Source organism: Glycine soja, chromosome 12 (genome assembly GCF_004193775.1).
Source record: "Glycine soja cultivar W05 chromosome 12, ASM419377v2, whole genome shotgun sequence".
NCBI lineage: Eukaryota > Viridiplantae > Streptophyta > Magnoliopsida > Fabales > Fabaceae > Glycine > Glycine soja.
This window is the reverse complement of record NC_041013.1, coordinates 2,205,125-2,224,913: the sequence shown is the minus strand read 5'-3', so window position 1 is coordinate 2,224,913 and position 19,789 is coordinate 2,205,125. Positions and strand designations below refer to the sequence as shown.

General features: G+C 35.7%; 1 protein-coding gene across 3 annotated transcripts; it reads right to left on the bottom strand.

Moving 5' to 3' along the window:
• Positions 1–1,132: 1,132 nt before the first annotated feature.
• On the bottom strand, positions 1,133–19,789 carry LOC114379374 (ADP-ribosylation factor GTPase-activating protein AGD4-like). Of its 3 annotated transcripts, none has more exons than XM_028338017.1 (19): positions 19,611–19,788; positions 18,779–18,855; positions 17,991–18,091; positions 17,094–17,164; positions 16,213–16,275; positions 16,066–16,110; positions 14,956–15,021; positions 14,376–14,423; positions 14,186–14,281; positions 14,042–14,083; positions 13,006–13,227; positions 12,723–12,854; positions 12,430–12,648; positions 12,042–12,128; positions 11,677–11,949; positions 3,398–3,519; positions 3,208–3,286; positions 2,050–2,471; positions 1,133–1,455 (listed from the first exon to the last, which is right to left on the bottom strand). In XM_028338017.1, the coding sequence occupies exons 1-19, from the start codon at positions 19,659–19,661 to the stop codon at positions 1,341–1,343; spliced, it is 2,331 nt and encodes a 776-aa protein (XP_028193818.1). In that variant the 5' UTR covers positions 19,662–19,788; the 3' UTR covers positions 1,133–1,340. The 3 variants fall into 3 exon arrangements, 2 of the variants coding, with proteins under 2 accessions (XP_028193818.1, XP_028193819.1); XM_028338018.1 differs by lacking the exon at positions 19,611–19,788 and adding an exon at positions 19,212–19,426; XR_003659473.1 differs by having other exon boundaries at positions 1,194–1,455; positions 2,050–2,491; positions 19,611–19,789.

The window sequence follows — 19,789 nt, the reverse complement described above, 5'->3', positions numbered from 1 at the left end:
TGTATTAACATAGTGGTAGGAAGAGTAATGCTATGCATAAAACTTGTTGACTATCTTATAGGAGAATTAAATATTTTTAAGAATTATTTCAATAATTAATTATGTATAATTGATTATAACATAATCAATTTTTGTTTGGATAAATTCACTGAAAAGTGATTTAAAAATAATTAGTTTTTTTTTCTTTTTTGGATAACAATAATTAATTTTATTTGGATGGAACAAAAATCAGTTTTTACATAATAAAATAATATAAAAACATTTGAAAGGAAAAATAAGCTTTTGGAAGGTAATCATAAGCTACAAATGTTTAGCTTCATCAAAATAGCTTTCAAAGAAAATCTTTTTTCTAAATTCAAATATTCATATTATTTAAATTAAAAAATAATCATTCAATTGTTTTCTGAAGTGACTAATCATTTTTATTTTTTGAAAGAGTAAAAAAATTAAAAATAATAAACATTTATTGCTAACGTGTGCTTTATTTTATTGTTTTAAATAATCTTTTTATTCTCTCAACAAAAAAATTGGTCATTATGTTATTTTACTTTCTCATTTTCTCCATTTACAAAAAAAAAAAAAAAAACTCATTTATTATAGTTACATGAGAAAAATCATAATAGAGAATATTAAGCGTGAAATCCATCATTTTTTTAAGGAGAATACTTATGCCATGTCATTTAAAATAATAACAGCAGTACAACAACAAACATGATTAACCACTTGAAAGCTAGCACAAAGTTGACGCAATTACTAATGAATAGAAGACAAAATTAGCTTGTTTCTTAATGGAAATCACCAGAGTTTTGGAAACAAGAAAATAAAATATTACACTTATTTAGGATAGCAAAAAGTTGTGATTGGCCGCATGAAATCCATCATATAACAATTTTCAAACATTCAATTTCAGTATGTACATTTTTACCTTAACACAATCTTTCCATTCTTCAATTTTTAAAATAATTTGTTTTGACTGTACATAATGATCGATATTTTTAAATTTCAAATTGAGTGATAGTTAAATTAAAATTGTGTAATTAAAAAACATTACAAAGTTTTTCTAAATGAAAAGTGAGTCAAACTTGAAAGAACAATGAAAGGGCTAAAACGAGGTTTTTTTTGTGGAAGTAACTTGATGAATATATTTTAAAATTTTCATTAAGAGATACATGTTAAATGGTTTTTATAGTAACTGCAACAAATATGGATCCGGATGAATTAAAAAGTTAATGAAATTCCTTTCAATGAATTAGGCATTCTAAAATAAGAAATCGAACTTTCTTTTCTTAATGAACAAAAGCGTATCTTCAACATTCTTAATATATATACCAGATCCATATTCACTGGCATTCAGCAAGCAAGATAAATAGCTCTTCGTCAGTTATCGCACCCCTCTCCATTGCTCTTTCAAGTACAGTGAGTCCTCCAGCATCTTTAACTGACGGCCTTGCACCCCTGGTAAAAATGGCATGTTAGTTTATGCTTTCATTGGAAGTTTGTGTTAAGAGATGAATGTGAATATAAAATCCAATCTTGGAAACACAGCCACTTTTTTTTACTACCCAAGGTTTTGATATATTTTGAAATCGAGAAATTTCAAGTGGAGCAAGCTTCATACAAATGTCTCTCTCTCTCACCCTCATTTATATATAACATGTAATTGACGCAAAAAATGGAACACGAAAAACTTAGCAGATTGAAAAATCTTGGCTGTTTGTGCAGCGATGAGAAGTTGCCTAAACATCTCGTGATAAAAATAAAATAGAGAACGGATGAACAATCCAGGTAAGGCTTCATCAGAGACAATGAAAGGTATTGGTTGAGAAAATTATGAATTACGAGATTTCAAGAAAACATGGATAGAAACAAAGAGGGAACACAAATTCCCACTTTCTTCTTAAGTTCTGTTTACTCATCTTCCTCTAAATTCTTTCCAATACAACTCCTAGAAGAAAAGAAAACAGGATAGAGAGGAAGAATTTATGATCACTTACTCGTCACTACACCAAAAGCCAAATGAAAGAAAATGGCTTAAAATAAAAGTATTACCTTCTTAATAGAAACTTTGCCAGTTGATTTTTCCCACTTGTAATGCAATGGTGCAAGGGAGTTCTTTCATGATAGTCACACATGTTTACATCAGCACCAAATTGGAGCAACAACTCAACCATGAGTGCACTGCCAGAATGACATGCCAGATGTAATAATGACCATCCACGGAAACACCTCTCTGTCTCAGTAGTCTCTTCAACTTTCAGACAGGCTTCAGGACCATGCTGATGCCCTTTGGCATCAGCAGCATGGTGAGCCTCATCATAATATTTTGTGTTTATCAGATTTGATGTTGATGTGGCAATAAGGCGATACACTTCTCGTACATTTACAGCCTGAACTGCTTGCCAGATTCTTATGGAAACTGAAGGATTCTCGGGTATATCCTCTTCTCGGATGATCAGTGATTTCTCTACATACTGGTTAAGGAAAACAAGAGCTACAACAATACTTAGATCACAGTAAAAGCTGTGAAGAAAGCAGAGGCTTCCTAACAGATATATCATAATACAGCAATACATAACATTAAATGTCAAAATGTAAAATAGGACTGGCAGAAACAATATGTAGAGAAAGACAGAGAGAGCAACAAAAATAAGAGAATCCAACGATGGAAATCCAATTATAAAAGATTACCAACCTAATTCATTTATTCACAAAGTGCAGTGATCTGGTTACATAATCTCCATAGAAGTAAGCATCAACTATCCTATTTCAAATTCTATTAGCAATGAAAACAAGTAATTATTATGACCAGAAAGGTGAAGTAAAATCCACAAAACATTCTTCAATTCCAATTGAAGGTCAAACTACATAACTTCGTAAATTCTTAGTTTATAACTAAAACCTTCATAATCCTTAAGACTTTGGATAATTCAAAAACATTTCCAACTTAATCCTGAATGCTGGTGCTTAAGAATATGAACAAATACCTCAATGAACTCATCAATAATACAATTTTTAAAATCTTCTGAAGTGGATATAATATCATCATTAAACAGACATAAATTTAAAATGAAAGAGTTGTGCTATCTTACTCATGGAAAGAAATTGTCACATGTCTAACATATACATATCAAGCTGCCTCTGTAGCAGTAAACCATGAAACCTTCCAGTTCCATATATAAAAATTGAAATTAAACCGAAACTGCTTACCTTTGCTTGGATGTACTTCTCCTTGTGTTGGAAGGCATCTGCAGAGCAAGGTTTCATTGGCACATTTGGTTCACCTACCCTGCAAATAATTATTCCCAAAAAGAAGGATTACGAGCTTAACTACTCAGTCACTCAACATGATACATTATTAGGACACAATGTGCATTGCTTAAGGAAAGCCATAATTTACCTTTCATGATCAAGTAGAAGCAAGCCCTCCCAGATAGAATTACAATAAGCATTACCTAAGTTATCAAATAACTCCAGAACGGTATTTTCCCAAACCCTAACATCTAACGTTATAGATCTAACCTGCAATTCACAGATAAATATAATTACCTTTAGAAAATGATAATCAATTTTCAATACCAAATCAGAAATCACATGATTTAAGAAAATGGACTCAGTTCAATTATAAAGACAAAAAAAGTGTGTATTATTTCTCAAAAGTCAAAACTAATTAATTCTTAAAATGAAAACCCCTAGCAAGAAAGAAAGAGTTGCAAAAATATGTAAGCACTTTTGTGCAATATAACTATCCTAAAGCAAGAAAATCAAGAATTAAAATCATCACCATCTCAAACTATGTATGCTTCTAACGTTAAAGTTACAAAATGTTCTTATATCCACATAGATGTTGAATTTAGAAGGGGAGATTTAGAGAAAGATAGAAATGAATATCATAGACAGAATTTTGAGAATGGGAAATGCTTTCTTATTCAATTGAATGTGGTACATAGATTATGCAAGGTATCTATAATTCTATATGTATAGGCTCATGTCTTTCTAACACACTTCTTCAAACACACTTTCTTTAATTGGTTAAAATTTATTGAAAACTACAAAATCAGGGGAGAGAGAGAAAGAATCATTAGATACATAGTTGTCAATACCGGTGTAGCGGAGCGGAGCGGCCGACTCCAAAAGTGGGATAGCGGATAGCGGGATGACCGCTATTTTAACGCTTTTTATGTATGTTAAATAATTAATATATATATGTTCAAAAACAGAAATATATATATAAGTTTTTAATATTATAAAATGATGATATTATTATATTTATTTAATATTATTTCTATATTATTATATATTAATATTGTTTGGCTACAATTTAACTAGATATGTTAAACTTTAAATCAATACCTTAATCAATCAAATTTTAAAAACCTTGCTTTTAAGCTTAAAATCCATGGTCAACAAACTCGCTCTACATAAGCCAACCCTAGTGGTATATATGTTTTTTTTGCTGAATCCCCTAATGGTATATTAAAACGTGAATTTACTGTATATTGTATACACATGGTAGATAATTGTTAAGGCAGGACAATTTTGGGAGACGTGGTATAAATAGTTGGTGGAGCGTGCGTATGCAACTTCGTCAAGTGAGATCGATCGTTTCTTAGCATTGTCTCTTTCTGGAACATTCAAGTCCCGTCCCTTTCACTCCTTTTACCACTTTTCCTCATGGTGCCAATGGGTTGCCAGAAAATGGCTGGATGTGCCTCCATGCACAGGGGAGGCATGTGGAGGAAAAGTGCTGGACTGTAATTGCATGCATAGGCACATGGGATGTCAGATGGAGCTGAAACTTCATTACTTCACCAGCTCATAGATCAACTGATATTGATTCTGATTGCAGTAGTTTTGCGGGAAAAGTGATTGAATGCATTGGGTGAGAGGACAAAATGTTGGGAAAAGGAAACCAAGGTGGAAACACTGTTCCTACCCAAAAGAAGGCCACAGATGGAGATGATTCAAGCAGAGCAGTGGTGAAGATGATGAAAGAGAAAGATTTGAACTTGCTGGCATGAAAATATGTAGATGACTGCTTGGAAAAGAGAAGAATGCTATTGAAAACAAAATAATTCCAGATTTTTAGGAACATGACAGTGGAATTGGGACAAGTCACAGAAGATGGTAAGGTAACACTCTAATGCCATGTTAAAATTTAGAGGGAAAGATTTAGAGAAAGATAGAACAAAATATTTTACAGAGAATTTAGTGAATTGGAATGCTTTCTTTTTTTTTGCACAGCAAAAATCTATATATAATTTTATATATAATGTAGTACTAGGTGTACTGCATACAGGAAATCTTTGTCCATAAGACAGCTCCTCCCTCAAACTAGTGGACCATTGATTAAAATGAATATGGAAATCTTTGTCCATACATTTTAACCAGGCCCATGAATGGAATAAAGCTTCATCCATGACTTTTTCGGAGTTGAAAATCTGGTTATTAAAAACCATTGAATTTCTATGTTTCCAAATAGTCATGGATAGAGCTATCCAAAGCACTGCCCATCTATTGTCTATACATCTTTTGCTACTCCATCTTGAGAATTGGGTGAAGTGATCTTTAGGATCAATGGTGAAGGGACCCACTCTGTCAGCCCATCTCAAAATCTCCCACCAAAGGCATCTAGTTCTTGTGCAATCAAACATGACATGACCAATAGTTTCCTCCTCTCCATCACATAAAGGACAGGAATATGATGGAAGGCACACCTGCCTCCTTCTTAAATTAGCCTTAGTAGGCAATCTATCTTTAAAGATTCTCCAAGAGAAAGCGGCTGCTCTTGGAGGAATTTTCAAATTCCACATAAACCTGGAAGCATTATCTTCATAATCTGATCCGCCGTCTTCCATGAGGAAATTGTATGCTGACTTTGTGGAATAGGATCCACTAGGTTCAGCCCTCCAAGTGAGATAATCCATTCTAGAGGAGTGAATCTGAGCCCCATCAATCTCATCCATGAAAGCTGCCACCGTATCAATTTCATGATCGAAGAAATTTCTCCTCCATTGAAACTTCCAATCCCACCCATTGTCAAAATTCTGACCCATTAAATTGATAGTGAGGTCCTGTTGCTGACTCACCTGATATAAAACAGGGTATTTGTCTTTAAGGGTTATATCATCTTCCCTCCATTTGTCTTTCCAAAACTGGATTCTGGTCCCATTACCCACCTTCCACCTCAAGTTAGTGGCCAAACTATTCTGATGTTGCTGCTGGAAGATCGATTTTAAATCCTTCCACCAAGGAGAATTGTCAACACTACCTCTACCATGTAATAAGGCCTGCCATCCCCCATATATAGACACTAAAGTTCTTGCCCAAAGCTGATGGGGATTATTTGCCAGCTGCCATCCCCATTTGCCTAGTAAGGCTTCATTGAACTTGTTCAAATCTTTAATACCCAATCCGCCTCTGGCTTTTGATAAACAGACTGTATCCCATTTAACCCAAGGGATCTTAGAAGTGTCATTGTCGCCGCCCCAAAGGAAGTTTCTTTGGATAGCTACTATTTTTTGAGCAACTTTTTTGGGAATTCTGTAGAAAGACAACAAATAAATAGGCATTGCTGTCAAAACAGAGTTGATAATGGTAATTCTGCCCCCCATAGAAAGGCATCTGTGCTTCCAAGATGCCAGCTTGGTCTGAAATTTGTTGATGATAGGCTGCCAAACACTCCCACTTTTTGGACTTGACCCCACTGGAATTCCTAGATACAAGAAAGGAATATCCATCTGCCTGCAGTTGAGAAAAAGAGCCGTATCTCTACACCACTCCTCAGATTTTCCAAAGCATCCAAACTGACTTTTTGAATAATTAATCTTGAGTCCAGAAACCAACTCAAAACATGATAGGATAGACTTTAGAACTCTGACATTGGCTGAAAGAGCATTACCAAAGAATAGAGTGTCATCTGCATATTGCAGAATATTTATATCTTCCTTCAAACTTCCAACTTGATAACTGCTGTACAGATTTTTGGATATAGCTGTCCTCATTAAACCTGTAAGCCCTTCTGCCACCAAATTAAAAAGGAGGGGGGCAAGGGGGTCACCCTGCCTTAAACCTCTCTTGGGTGCAAACTCCGAGGTGGGACTTCCATTAATTAAAATGGAAACTGATGCAGTAGCAAGGCAACCATGGATCCACTTTCTCCACCTTTCACAAAAACCCATCCTTAACATCATGTAATTAAGAAAGCCCCAAGAGACCGAGTCGTAAGCTTTTTCAAAATCAACCTTGAAGAACATGCAAGGTTTATTTTTTGATTTAGCTTCAGCTATAACCTCATTAGCTATCAACACTCCATGCAAAATATGCCTTCCTTTCATAAAGGCTGTTTGCCTTTCATCAATCAGCTGAGGTAGAATAAGGGCTAATCTATTAGCCAAGACCTTGGATACAACTTTGTAGACACAGCCTATAAGAGAAATTGGCCTGTAATCGTTAAAAGCTTGGGGATCCTTGATCTTGGGAATAAGAGCTATGAATGAGGCATTGCTTCCTTTTGGGAAAGAAGCATTATAATAAAACTCATCCATGAAACGCATAAAGTCAGGCTTCAAAGTCTTCCAAAACTTCTTGATAAAATTGAAATTAAGCCCGTCCGGGCCCGGACTTTTATCACCATCACAGTCCCACACAGCTGAGGTTATTTCAGCATCAGAAAATCTAGACACAAGGGCTTCATTCTCACTTTGACCAATGGAAGGTAGCTGCACACCATCCATGGTTGGTCTATTAAAATTCTGCTCAGAAAATCTTTCTTTAAAATGATTGAAAGCCTCAGATTTAACCCTACTAGGGTCCTGAACCCATTCCCCATCAATGATCAATCCTTGAATAGCATTATGTCTTCTTCTATGATTTATCAGCTTGTGGAAGTAAGCTGAATTTCTGTCCCCTTCCTTTAACCATTTCACTCTAGCCTTTTGCCTCAACATAGATTCATAGGCATTAGCAGCTTGCCATAATTGCTCCTGAAGAGACTTCTTGAGCTCCCTTTCAGATTGGTTCATAATTCTGTCAGATATACCAGCCTCCAAAGCATTCAACTCCTTCTTTAAAACCTGAATTTTCTTAGCATTAATAACTCCATTGGATGAACTCCACTGTCTAATGCAGGCTTTAATGAACTTCAATTTTTGCTTGAGGGCGTATCCTCCCCATCCATTAGGGTGATAATTGCTCCATTTAAGGGTCACCATTTCCTGAAATCCCTTGTCCTGCAGCCACCAATCCATGACCTTGAAAGGCTTAGGACCCCAATCAACACTTTTGGATCTTAGAAGGATAGGGCAATGATCTGAAAAATCTCTGTCTAGTACAAACTGTGTTGTATCAGGCCAAAGAGTCAACCAATTATCAGAAATGAAGAACCTATCCAACTTGCTCATAACACTTCCATTAGGTCTGATCCAGGTATATTTTCTACCTATAGATCTAACCTCTTCTACAGCCATAAGAGAAATCCAGGAATTGAATTCCTCAATACTGGATGCATTAGCTAGATTCTGAGATGAACTCAATCTCTCATCATGATTTCTTATCGAATTGAAGTCTCCTAAGATACACCACAATTCATTTTGATAGGAGGACTTCAAAAGCAGAATCTCTTCCCATTGATTTCTCTTCCCTTGTATATCACAAGGCGCATAAACATTAATAATGATGACTTTCTTGTTTTCCTTTACCCACAATCCTTCCAGCAAAATAAAACCACTCCCCACTGACTTCCTATTCACCACAAATGAATCATTGTTCCAAATGCATAACAGGCCACCAGCAGAATTAGTAGAAGGAAGACATTCCCAAGTAGCATTACTATCCCCCCACAGGTATTGACATAGCTTCTTATCAATGGAGTCTTTCTTAGTTTCTTGAATGCATAGAACATCAATCTTGTTGGCCAGAGATAATTTTCGAATAGCTGACCTCTTGACTCCACTACCCAAACCTCTAGAGTTGAGAGAGAGAATATTCATGGAGCAATTGTGTTGTTTCCCATCTCTGTTGTTGCTGCAGCTGAATGACTTGTACTAGCCTCTTCCAAAAATTCCTTACCCCTGTTTTTAAAATTTTCATCAAAAGATATACCCAATTGACGAGCTATCTCCCAATGCTGATCACCTTCCACTCCATTGAAATCATTATTAAAGCTACTTGGGGGAATAGGACTATGGGGTTGGTGATCCTGCTTAGGGGTCAAAGGACCAGATTGAGAGTCACAAAGGTCAACCCCTTCCTTATTATATTCGTAGGAATTACCTGCTACCATCACCCTTGTATCCCCTTCTGTTCCAATTTCATTTAAAATTGGGCCAAGATTTAAACGGGCCATGGATTTTGCTATATGGCATGTTTTTCTTCTGCTATAAACTTTTAAGGCAGAAGTGGAGTTGCTCTCTTTTTTAACTGGGCTTGTCTTCACCAGGCCCATCTTCCGAATATCTACATCCTTCTTCTCACATTGGGAATGCGATACAACGTCCCTATCATCCATGCCCAGCAAGTTTGAAACCTTATTGACCATTGGAAATTCATCAGGTCTGTTGACTAAAGGTTCTTCTTCCAAGGCCCCTTGGTCTCTCATTATATCACCAGCATCTATTGTCCGATGGGTCTTCAGCGAGATCCCTGCCGCTGCAGTTTCCTCAAGTGGTATCTGAAGTTGGGTTGGACATGGAGACCTAGGCTCATACCTTCCATAACCATGCAAACTCGTAGGGAAAGAGCCGTTACAATTGTTCAAATCCAGCGTGGCGTGGCTGAGGTCCTTAGAGACCTGGGTAAGCGTGCGCCAACAAGATGGCGACACGTCAGCAGTGCTGCCGGAAGTTACGTTCCTTCTCCGCGAACGGGACCCTGAGTCCCGACGGCCCCTCCGATAGTCTCCCTTAGCCAACGACGGCGTTTGGCTAGGAAAAGCGCCGATATTATTGACCGGGAGTCCATCAGGGGATTTACGGCGTTGATTAAGGGAGTTTGGCTCGTCGTCTTCGTCATCCAAGTCTGTGTAGAACGGTGACGAGAAGAATCCTTCCTCTGGTTTCAGCCAGCTGTTTCTTCCCCACCCAGAAGTTATATCCTCTCTCACCTCCACCGAATGTCGACACCCATCAACTACAACGTTCATCGTTTTAGCCAAGAAAGGTCTTTCCTTCGTGCGGACCAAAACTCGAGCAATATCCATCCTCCTCTTGTCCTCCGTTGCCTGGTCTAGTTCCATCAATTCGCCACATGACGCCACAATGTCCGCTAAGTGTGGTGCGTCCCACGCTTGCAGCGGAACTCCCCAAATGAGAAGCCATGTTAAGCGATATGACGGCTTCATCGCCGGCGACCATTTCTGGATGGAAGAGAAAGGAGTCACACCTGTAAGAAGTTCCTTTTGATTTATGGTGTTAACTGTTTCTTCGTCTATGTCATGAAGAATAACCATATCTTCTCCCCAATATGCCGACTTCAGTTCTATTCCACCCAATCCCTGCATCTCCTGTAGCTCCTCACCCACCCTCTCGAACATACCTTCATTTTTTAGATGACCCACCCAAACCTTATCAAGCCACTTTGTCCTTGATTCCTCTGTTTGAATAATTATTGTCTCTACTTTGGCGTCTGCTAGTGCTTTCCCCGTCGTGAGCCCCTGTATCCCCTTTTCTCCCTGCAGAAAATCTTGCTTCACCACGTCCGCATATGTCTTTGTCTTGGACGGCAAAGTGTGTTGCTGTTTTAGAAAGTCAAGTTGCTCGTCCTGCATGACTTTACCTCCTATACTGCTTTTAATCCCTGTTTGCTTCTTATCTACCTTATAGCCTCCTCGCTGGAATTTTGGTTTATTGACGAACAATTTCATATCGTTTATGAATATGTTTTTATCAAGTCTTCGTTCCAACCTATCCTCATCCTCCACCCCTTTGAAACGTACAAAACCATATCTATGGCCTTGTTTGTTCCTCTTCTTAGAAATGAAAACCTCCCATACTTTTCCCCACTCTTGGAAGATCTTCCAGAGTTCCTGTTCTCGGACAGAATCAGGGAAATGAGAAAAGTAAAAGGAGGTTATGTCGGGTCTGTCCCTCCAAGAACTAAATGTTCCCCTTCCGCGATTGATATGCCGGTCGGAAGCATGTGGTCCATCTACACCCCTTGCATTCTCTGACAGGGGCTTCTTCGAATCCCTTCTCCTGCTCTTCACTTTTATCCATGCACCCTGTTGTTGGTTAGACCGAGTGTTACGTTGCTCTCCATCATCGTCAAAGATTGTATATGCTTCATATGTGAATCCCCCTCTTCTAGACACCTTCCTTCTGTTGGAGTGCTCTCTGCCAAACTTTACACTCCGAGTATCTCTAAACTTGGTGCGACCTCTCTCTCTCCATGTCTCCGTTCGACTCTCTCTCACTCTATCTCTCCTCTTATTCAGTAGAATGTAGTAGATTGGTTATGCAAGGCATCTGTATATATAGGCGCTTAATAGAGACATAGTGGAGATTATTTCCTAAGCTAATATTAATCAACTGCAACTTTCCAGACACTAATATAATACCCATGAACACTAAATGCATTTTAACAGGAGTTACATGAACATGCTATTTCCTAAGTACATTTAGTATTATTATTTGCAACAATAACGTAAATAAATGATTTGCATTTATATCTGAAAGAATGCACCTTTGAGACATGAACACCAAGATTTCGGTGCACTCCAGAGCATTCAATACACAGCAATATGCCAAGGTTTAGAGATGCCCAGTCTGGTTCAGGAGCACTGCACTCAGCACATTTATCATTCCCAGGAATTCCCCTTAAAATCTTAGAGACACTACCCACTTCCTTGGAATATACGTCATCCCTCAATGATTTCTGACTATCCTCTGATTGACTTGCCAAAGAAGCACCAGTTGCTGAGTTTCTATTCTGGGAATGCACTCTACCAAATTGAGGCTGCAGCAATTATAAATGAATTAGTGTTGATATAACATCTTATATGGACATCTTGGCAGGATGCTATGCTTCAAAAAGTTTGAACAGATAACCTGTTGAAGAAACTGAGAATTAAAAAGCGATGTGATAGCTCCAGTAATTTTGTTTACCCAGTCCATCCTATCAGCTTCATTTTCAGCCTGATGAAACCAATTAGGAAATTCAGCTTACAAAAAACCAATCCAGAACTAGACCAAGCCAGCACGCAGAATTTGATACAAGATCTAACAAAGAAGCTCAATCTAAAAAATTCAAAACTACAACTTTAACCAACAAAATGTCTATTTTCTCCTGAAATAGAAATTTGTATCACATAAATGAGAGATCAGTACTAGATAAGAAATTATGTTCGGTTATCACCGAGATAGGTTGACACAATACAGTGGCTTGTTATATGATTATATGAATCATTAAAATATATGAAATAAGTCAATCAATCACCTGTAGTGTGTATGATTTTGAGGGAGAAATTATTCGGAAGCAAAGACGTAGATCTGTATCGTCTGCATCCATCTTTATAGTGGATGTGCACAGATCAACTGTACAAGAACCTAAAATATCCTCATTTAGAGACGAAGCCCTATTGTGTCTTGAACGGAATCTACCAAACATGCCACTATTTTGTTCAGACAAGCGAGAATAATTATATGACTGAGAGCCCTGGGGACAGATTTGGAAGTAAACATTAGCAGATTGCTTGATAGGTCAAAACAAATAAAGACAAAAATAACTACCATGGGTTTGACACCCTTCACTCTGTAATAATATAAATTCCTTTGGTTATCAAGTACAAAGAACCTCCGTTTCCAATCTCCACGTGAGCTTGATGATCGTTTTAACAGATAACCCTGTTTAACTGTTTGAACCTGTAAGCAAGGGTAAAAATTAAAATTAGAAGACAGAAAATAAAACAACAAAATAAAGACAAAAGGAAAATAAAAATAAAAACCAATGTATTTAACATAAAGTCAAACAGGAGAACTTTCAAATATTAACAAGAAAAGGCCAATTACTTGCCTCCCCTTTGGTTGTTGCAGGTTGCACCCCTGCTTCAAAACTTCTGTAAGAGTTCAAACCTACAACATGGGTGCCATCAGAACCTGGAACAGTTTCTGTATAATTGCTAGAAGCTCGTATATTCTCCAGCTCTGCCTGTGTTCTGTATTCCTGAATCCGTTTTGCAAGCTTATCTTGCTCAATATTAGCAAGTTCTTTTGATTGCTGTGCATATGTTAACACCTAATTTCAGGAAAATACACAAAAGTAAAATCAGGTCAGAATTTTCATGCAACAATCTAGGTTTGAGTCATTGATAGCCACCATCATCAAATATTAAAGAGATTACTTTCAAAGATGATCATTATAAAATAAAACTATCAAAGAAAACATTTTGTAGTGTCACAATGTATAAAAATGACCCGTTGTTCATACATAACATTCCCCAACCAACAGCATAGAACAAGCAAGAAAATGGTAGGGCTATAGAGTCCTCGTAAAGATAGTGCAAGAGATATCTAAGAGAAAGGTTAACCACATTTTGATATTAAAACTCATCTTACACGATAGTTTCCTTTTTTTCCTTTTCAAGCACGTAGATTGAGCAACTTTTTAACGTGGGAGAAACAATTTTTTGTACAAGTGATTGAAAATTCATGAGTTCATAACTCCCATTGTTCTTATTTACATTTTATCACAAAGTAGTGCCATCCCTATGCTAAGTCAATTCTTCCAAGGCCAACAATATTGCAAATAAGGAGACTGTATTATACGAGGAAAATCATTTTTGACACTCAATAGTGAAGGGAGAGAGAAATTGACATTAAGTTCCACACACTAGTAAAGGTTACTTCATCTATGCCAATCAACTGCTAAATATTGTTGTTTGAAATTAGCAAATAAAATACTCTAGCTTCAATTTGATAAAGTCAGTTTGGCTACTAAAAAAGAATGAAGCACATCAATTGTGATCCTTTTCCAACTGTTTTATCAAATATGTTCATAATTTTATCTTCAATATATTTGCTTGTAAGAAACAAAAGAGTACACTTTATACCTGGTGAATATAGGGCTCCATTTGACTTAGCAAGTCATAACCCTAAAGAAAAACATAACTTGTTTAGTACAAAGTAATAATTAAAAGCATAAAACAAAAAGAGTTTAACATTCACTTATGAAGAATTGCCACCAATTTACGGACCAGCTTAAAATATCTCAAATGAGCATCCATTATTGCACTAATGGACTCCAAGAACTCGTACTTCTTTTTCACTTCAATATTCATGAGAGAGTTTACCTGCACTCCTTAAAACCCAATAGCCAGGTTCATAATAATAAAAAAACACTGTGGAGATGTCAGCAAAAAAGATTCATAATTGTAGAAGACATACTAGATTGAAGCGACTTTTTTCAAATGCTGATTTTGAATTTTGTAGATCCTGCCATTGATTAGAGTATGAGATAATTAATTAAATAATATGACTCACACAGTCATTAAAAAATATGCCAAAAATTTAAAAACAAAAGACTTAATTATGTTTTTAATCCTTGTAAATTTGACTATTTCGTCCTCCAACAAAAAGTGTGTTGTTTTCCCAATAAAATTAAAAAAAAGAATATAATAATCCTTGTTGGTGTCTTGGCATGGACCTTGGCTTGTGATGTAACATGTCTAGATATATGTCACATCATTCATAAATATTAAATAGTAATAGAAATTATTTCCTTGTAATTTTATAGGTGCTTGTAATAGACAAACTACTCTCATGACTGGATTAAGAATAATGGCTTGTGATAATGAATAGTCACTCAAAATGGATTATAGGTGCCAAAATTATAACAGAGTGATAATGAATAGTCACTCAACATGGATTAAGAATAATGACACAGTACAAGAAAGTTAAGGGAAACCTCAGATACGACTAGAATTTTTTAGAAGCTACTAATTATAAACAAATTGATACAGCAAACCTCTTCTAATTCAGCAACAACATCTTCCGGTGTATTCTTCTTCAAAGAGACAAACTTCTCCCGTGACTGGATTAAAGAGACAATGAATATGTCAGAGATCATAATTAATAGTAACTCTGAGAAATTCAGTATTTTGGAAATTGGTTTAAATATAATCCAGATATGCAATAAACATAAGATAAATGAAAAACTATGATGCTGAAATCGAGGATGTAAGCAAATTACCACTTTCTAAAGAGGCATTCAAGTGCAAAATGAGAATGTCCTTATAGGCAAGGCTTCTTTAGATGACTTAAATTAGCACTGAAGCCACTGTCAAATTAAGCAAGCCTTACCTAAATGGCTATGTGAGCACTTAGACTGTAAAATAGAAATTTGATTCTAAAATAACTTTTATCACCACAAATACTAAGGAGTAGCCCTGCGGGAATTACCTAGGGCCTTCATCCAAGTATAATTTACCATAAACAACTGTTCAGTCAATGGACAAATTAAACAAAGGGCTTAAGAGATACTTGCAAAATAATAAATCCACATAGGTCATGGTCAGTTACCTTAGAAAGCCAAAATTCTTATGAACCAATACAAACAAGACAAGTTTAAGCATCAAAGGACTAAAATCATCCAAGTTATATATAAAAAATAAAAAAAATAAAAATCATCCAAGAAACTCTCTTATGAGGAATCCTAAAAGTTGATAAATAACTAAACGACTTCAAGACTAAAATCATCCAAGTTATATATAAAAAATAAAAAAAATAAAAATCATCCAAGAAACTCTCTTATGAGGAATCCTAAAAGTTGATAAATAACTAAACGACTTCAAGGAAAAGAAAAAGGCACAATACATAGGATGAATACTCAAAAGAGACATCACAAAAAGAATATTTAGGCCTCACAAAAGGAAAGGAATTATCATTTAGACAATGTACAACAGCAGCAATGAACTGTAATAAGAATATCTAAACATCACAAGGAAAATTGAAGCATTAACTTATGAAAACCAATTTGATTTACCAAAATTACTGGTAATCTTTGCATATACACTAATTTTCTTAAGAAAAAAATCATCATCAACTTTGAAAATAGATTTTTTTATTTTCTCAATACCTGATCATACGAATGCACAGCTTTGTCAAAACGACGACGAGAATCCTGATACAAACAAGCATGAAGTAAATGTAATGTATTAATTAATTTATATATATAGCACAACTTTTACAAAAGAAACATCAACCCTAGAGAAAAAAAAAATACCTTTGCACCTTGCAAATCAAGGTTCATAAACTCTGTCAGCCGGTCAATCAACACATGCTCTACCTATACAAGAAATCTGTCATGTAATTACTCAAAATAAAAAAATCTATGTCAACAAAACACTAAGATGGCTTTGGAGATTGCCCACCACAGATACACAAGTGTTGCTCTTTAATTTTTGTTTCTCTTTATTCCTTTACTATACAACCTAACAGCTCTGATGCAACCAGCAAACATTCATGAAAGGAAAAGCTTAAACAAGGAAAGAATTTTCAACTATACTTCGATTTTATTACAGACAAAGTTAGAACCTCTAAAACTATCCTTCTTTAGGTGAAAAGGTTATCTGGGAATTTCCATAGATTTAGTCATCATTTACACATTGCTTCACTTTTTCAAAATAAGGAAACTGTTGTCGAAGTTCTATTTGATTTTTCTGGATTCTAGAGGAATGGGCTACTTAATTTCTTAAACTTTTTTGTTTCTTCAAGTTAGCCCTGCTTTTGACATGACACAATTCACAGACACAACAAAGTAAAAAGGAGAAAAGAGAAAAAGTCACATAATTATCATTTTACTACTATATGAATGATAAGTGTATGATCTGCACAATCATTACGGGACTTTTGAACACCATCAGTATATAGGCACTCCACTCAATACATTAAACCAACTTATATCTTGTCAAATTTATTACGATTCAGTTTAAAGTGACATAAATCAAGAGTTTTTTTAATGATTGTTTTAGCAAATTTGAGGTAGTTGAATAAGCAGACCAAAAAACCATTGCCTTCAAGATCAAACACCTAAAGTAACAAGTCTCATAGTCACTATTAAAACTCCCAAGAAAAAAAGTGCAGCATTCTGGTTAAAGGACTCACCTGTGAACGAAGAAGCTCTTTAAAAGAAGCTAGCTCACGCAGTGTGGTGATAAACTTAGATATCACGGGCCCTACAAAAAGAAACAGTTAGAAAGAAAAATACACCTTACATTTAGTAATGATCAGTGGTGTCTTCATGATAGAAGGTATCCACTTATTATATTATCATCAGGTACCAAAGCAGTTTATGTGGAGCTTGAGTGGTGACAAGGCTGTTCCAGAGAAAGTTATATGGTAAAAAGAAAAGAGTGGTCCAAAACTAGATATAAATCTATTTATTAAAAAATTAAAATCAGGGTAAAGGTCTGTCATTTGTGAAGCAAAAACCTCTTATAAGTTAAAGAAAAATAAATCAAGACTATAAGCTACTGACATTTAACAATGCACAAAATATAGTTGTTTCATAAATGAAGCAGAGACACTCCTCTTGCTTGAGGTGTTAGGGTGCCAGGCATGTAACTGACACTGAGACCTCTCAAACACTTGTACGACACATGTTGAATACTCCTCAATAAGTGTCTGTTTAAAAATAATTTTTTATTAGCTTGAACACTTGCACCTCCATATGGATGGACACTTCCAAGACACTGCTATTATTTTTTTTCAAACATTCAGAAATCTTGGCTTAAAATGTAACATAAAATATTAAAAAATAAAGTTTCTCAATATGTTTCTGTGAGGCTCATTATCATAGAAAGATGAATATACAAGAATATACAAATCTTGATCATCATTTTAATTTTTTGTTATGTCGTTTACATTTAATTTCATTTAACACACACATATAGTGGTGTCCTGGTGTCCATGTCAAATTTTGTGCTTCAGAAGCACCTTTTGGGTTTGTTTATTTGAATAGAAGAGAAAGTAAAACAACATATGAAAATAAATTTCAACAACCTCCAATTGATACACTGACAGGGTCATCTTGGCCACCACCAAATACTTCTAATGAATCAGCAAAGGAAATTTCTCCATTATATGCTTCCCCCAAAGCTGTCCTGAGGAGTTGCAGAATAAAGAATTAATAACTTCACCTGCTGAGGTTCCACCAAATAGTTTGTGGGGCAAATTTGATTGGTAAAATTTACAAGCAAAATATGGTGCTTGTACGTTTAAAGCCACATCTTTTAGCCACCACAATCATTAATCAATAACTATCTACAATTACAAATAGATGAAAAATTATTATTACAAAAGACCCTGGCTCTAGTCATTTAATTAACTTGATGAACATTAATATTTAGATATTCCACGTAGTTCATGGCCAAGTTTGGTAACATCAATTTTGAGTTCAAAACACATTTGCATTTAATTAATAGACCAACTTCAATGTGCCAAAAAACAGATTGAAAAGTTATGGAAGAATACTGTTAGAAACAAACTAGAGAAAGTACAGCTAGGAGTGAGATACGAAATTCTCCTAAAAAGAATAATGAGAAGATAATGGTGAGTTAACATGGTTCACAAATGCAACAGAGCTGTCTAATTTCTTAGCATATTTGATCAACAATAGAAATCCCCTTGAAACAACCATGAACAGAGGAGAAAAACCAGCCCTATACTTCTTTCTGCTGTATTCAAGAAAAACATTCCTAAATAAAAATATAGCTTCAAAATCAAGAATTAACTTAGTACATGTAAAAATAAATCTAATACTCTATACATGAATGCCATCTAGCACTTACATAAACTTCTTGCACCCTTTATATAGTTTTTGGCACCGATCCGTTAACTCATCAGTTGTTTCTTCAAGAGAATATAACTGTCCCACAAAAAATAAATAAATTACAGCAAGGAATCATCTTGATAAAAATAGTAAAAGAACTAATAATTTACTAATCCAGTAATCTTGACCAATATAAATAAATGAAAATGTATAGGCAAATACTTATTTTATGGATAAACAGCACAAATTACAGAAATTGAAGAGGTAAAGGAGTACAAAAGTAAAAAAATAAGGAATCTGGTTTCTGGAGACAAAAGGAACATCATCAAACAAAACAGGAAGAACACATCTTCATACACACACACACACACAGAAAAGGTGATTAGCTGAGCATCATAAAGCACCAGGTAGACAAATCTACCGAACAAAAAGTGGCAACGGAAGATATCTACCTTTCAGAAAAATCTCGTATAAATCCCTATTCCTTTGCTCAATCCAAATCAACGAAAAATTCCAAAGAAGTCCTAAACTAAAGCCTCATTTCACAACTTCCAATCAACACTATCCTGAACTAACGAATCGTTGTGGTTGGCTCGCTATGAAACAGTATTTCACAAAACAAGTTGAAACTCTCTCTATCGAAGCTTGTGTTAGCAGCAATGTGAAGATTTGCGAAGGAAGGGAAAGGGAAAACAAAGTATCCTGAGAAACTAAGCGCAAAGCATAAAAATGTTGTAGGACAAAGACGCGGTGTAAGTAAACCAAATATGAAGCAGAGCTGGAATTGATGCTAATTAGATTGCAAAAAGTGTGACCCATGAATGGTATTGAAGAGAATGAAAGCAGCGCACCTGTCTCTGGAACATAGGGGAATCGTCGAGCTTGACGAACGCCGATGCCATTGTTGCGTTGGTCGGTGTTGGTGACTGAGTCTGAGGGTGGCTCGTGGCTCAAGGTTCAAGGCTCAAGCTCTGTTATGTTACAGTTTAGATCGCATGTCATTGTTATGTTTATGCACACGCTTCAGATG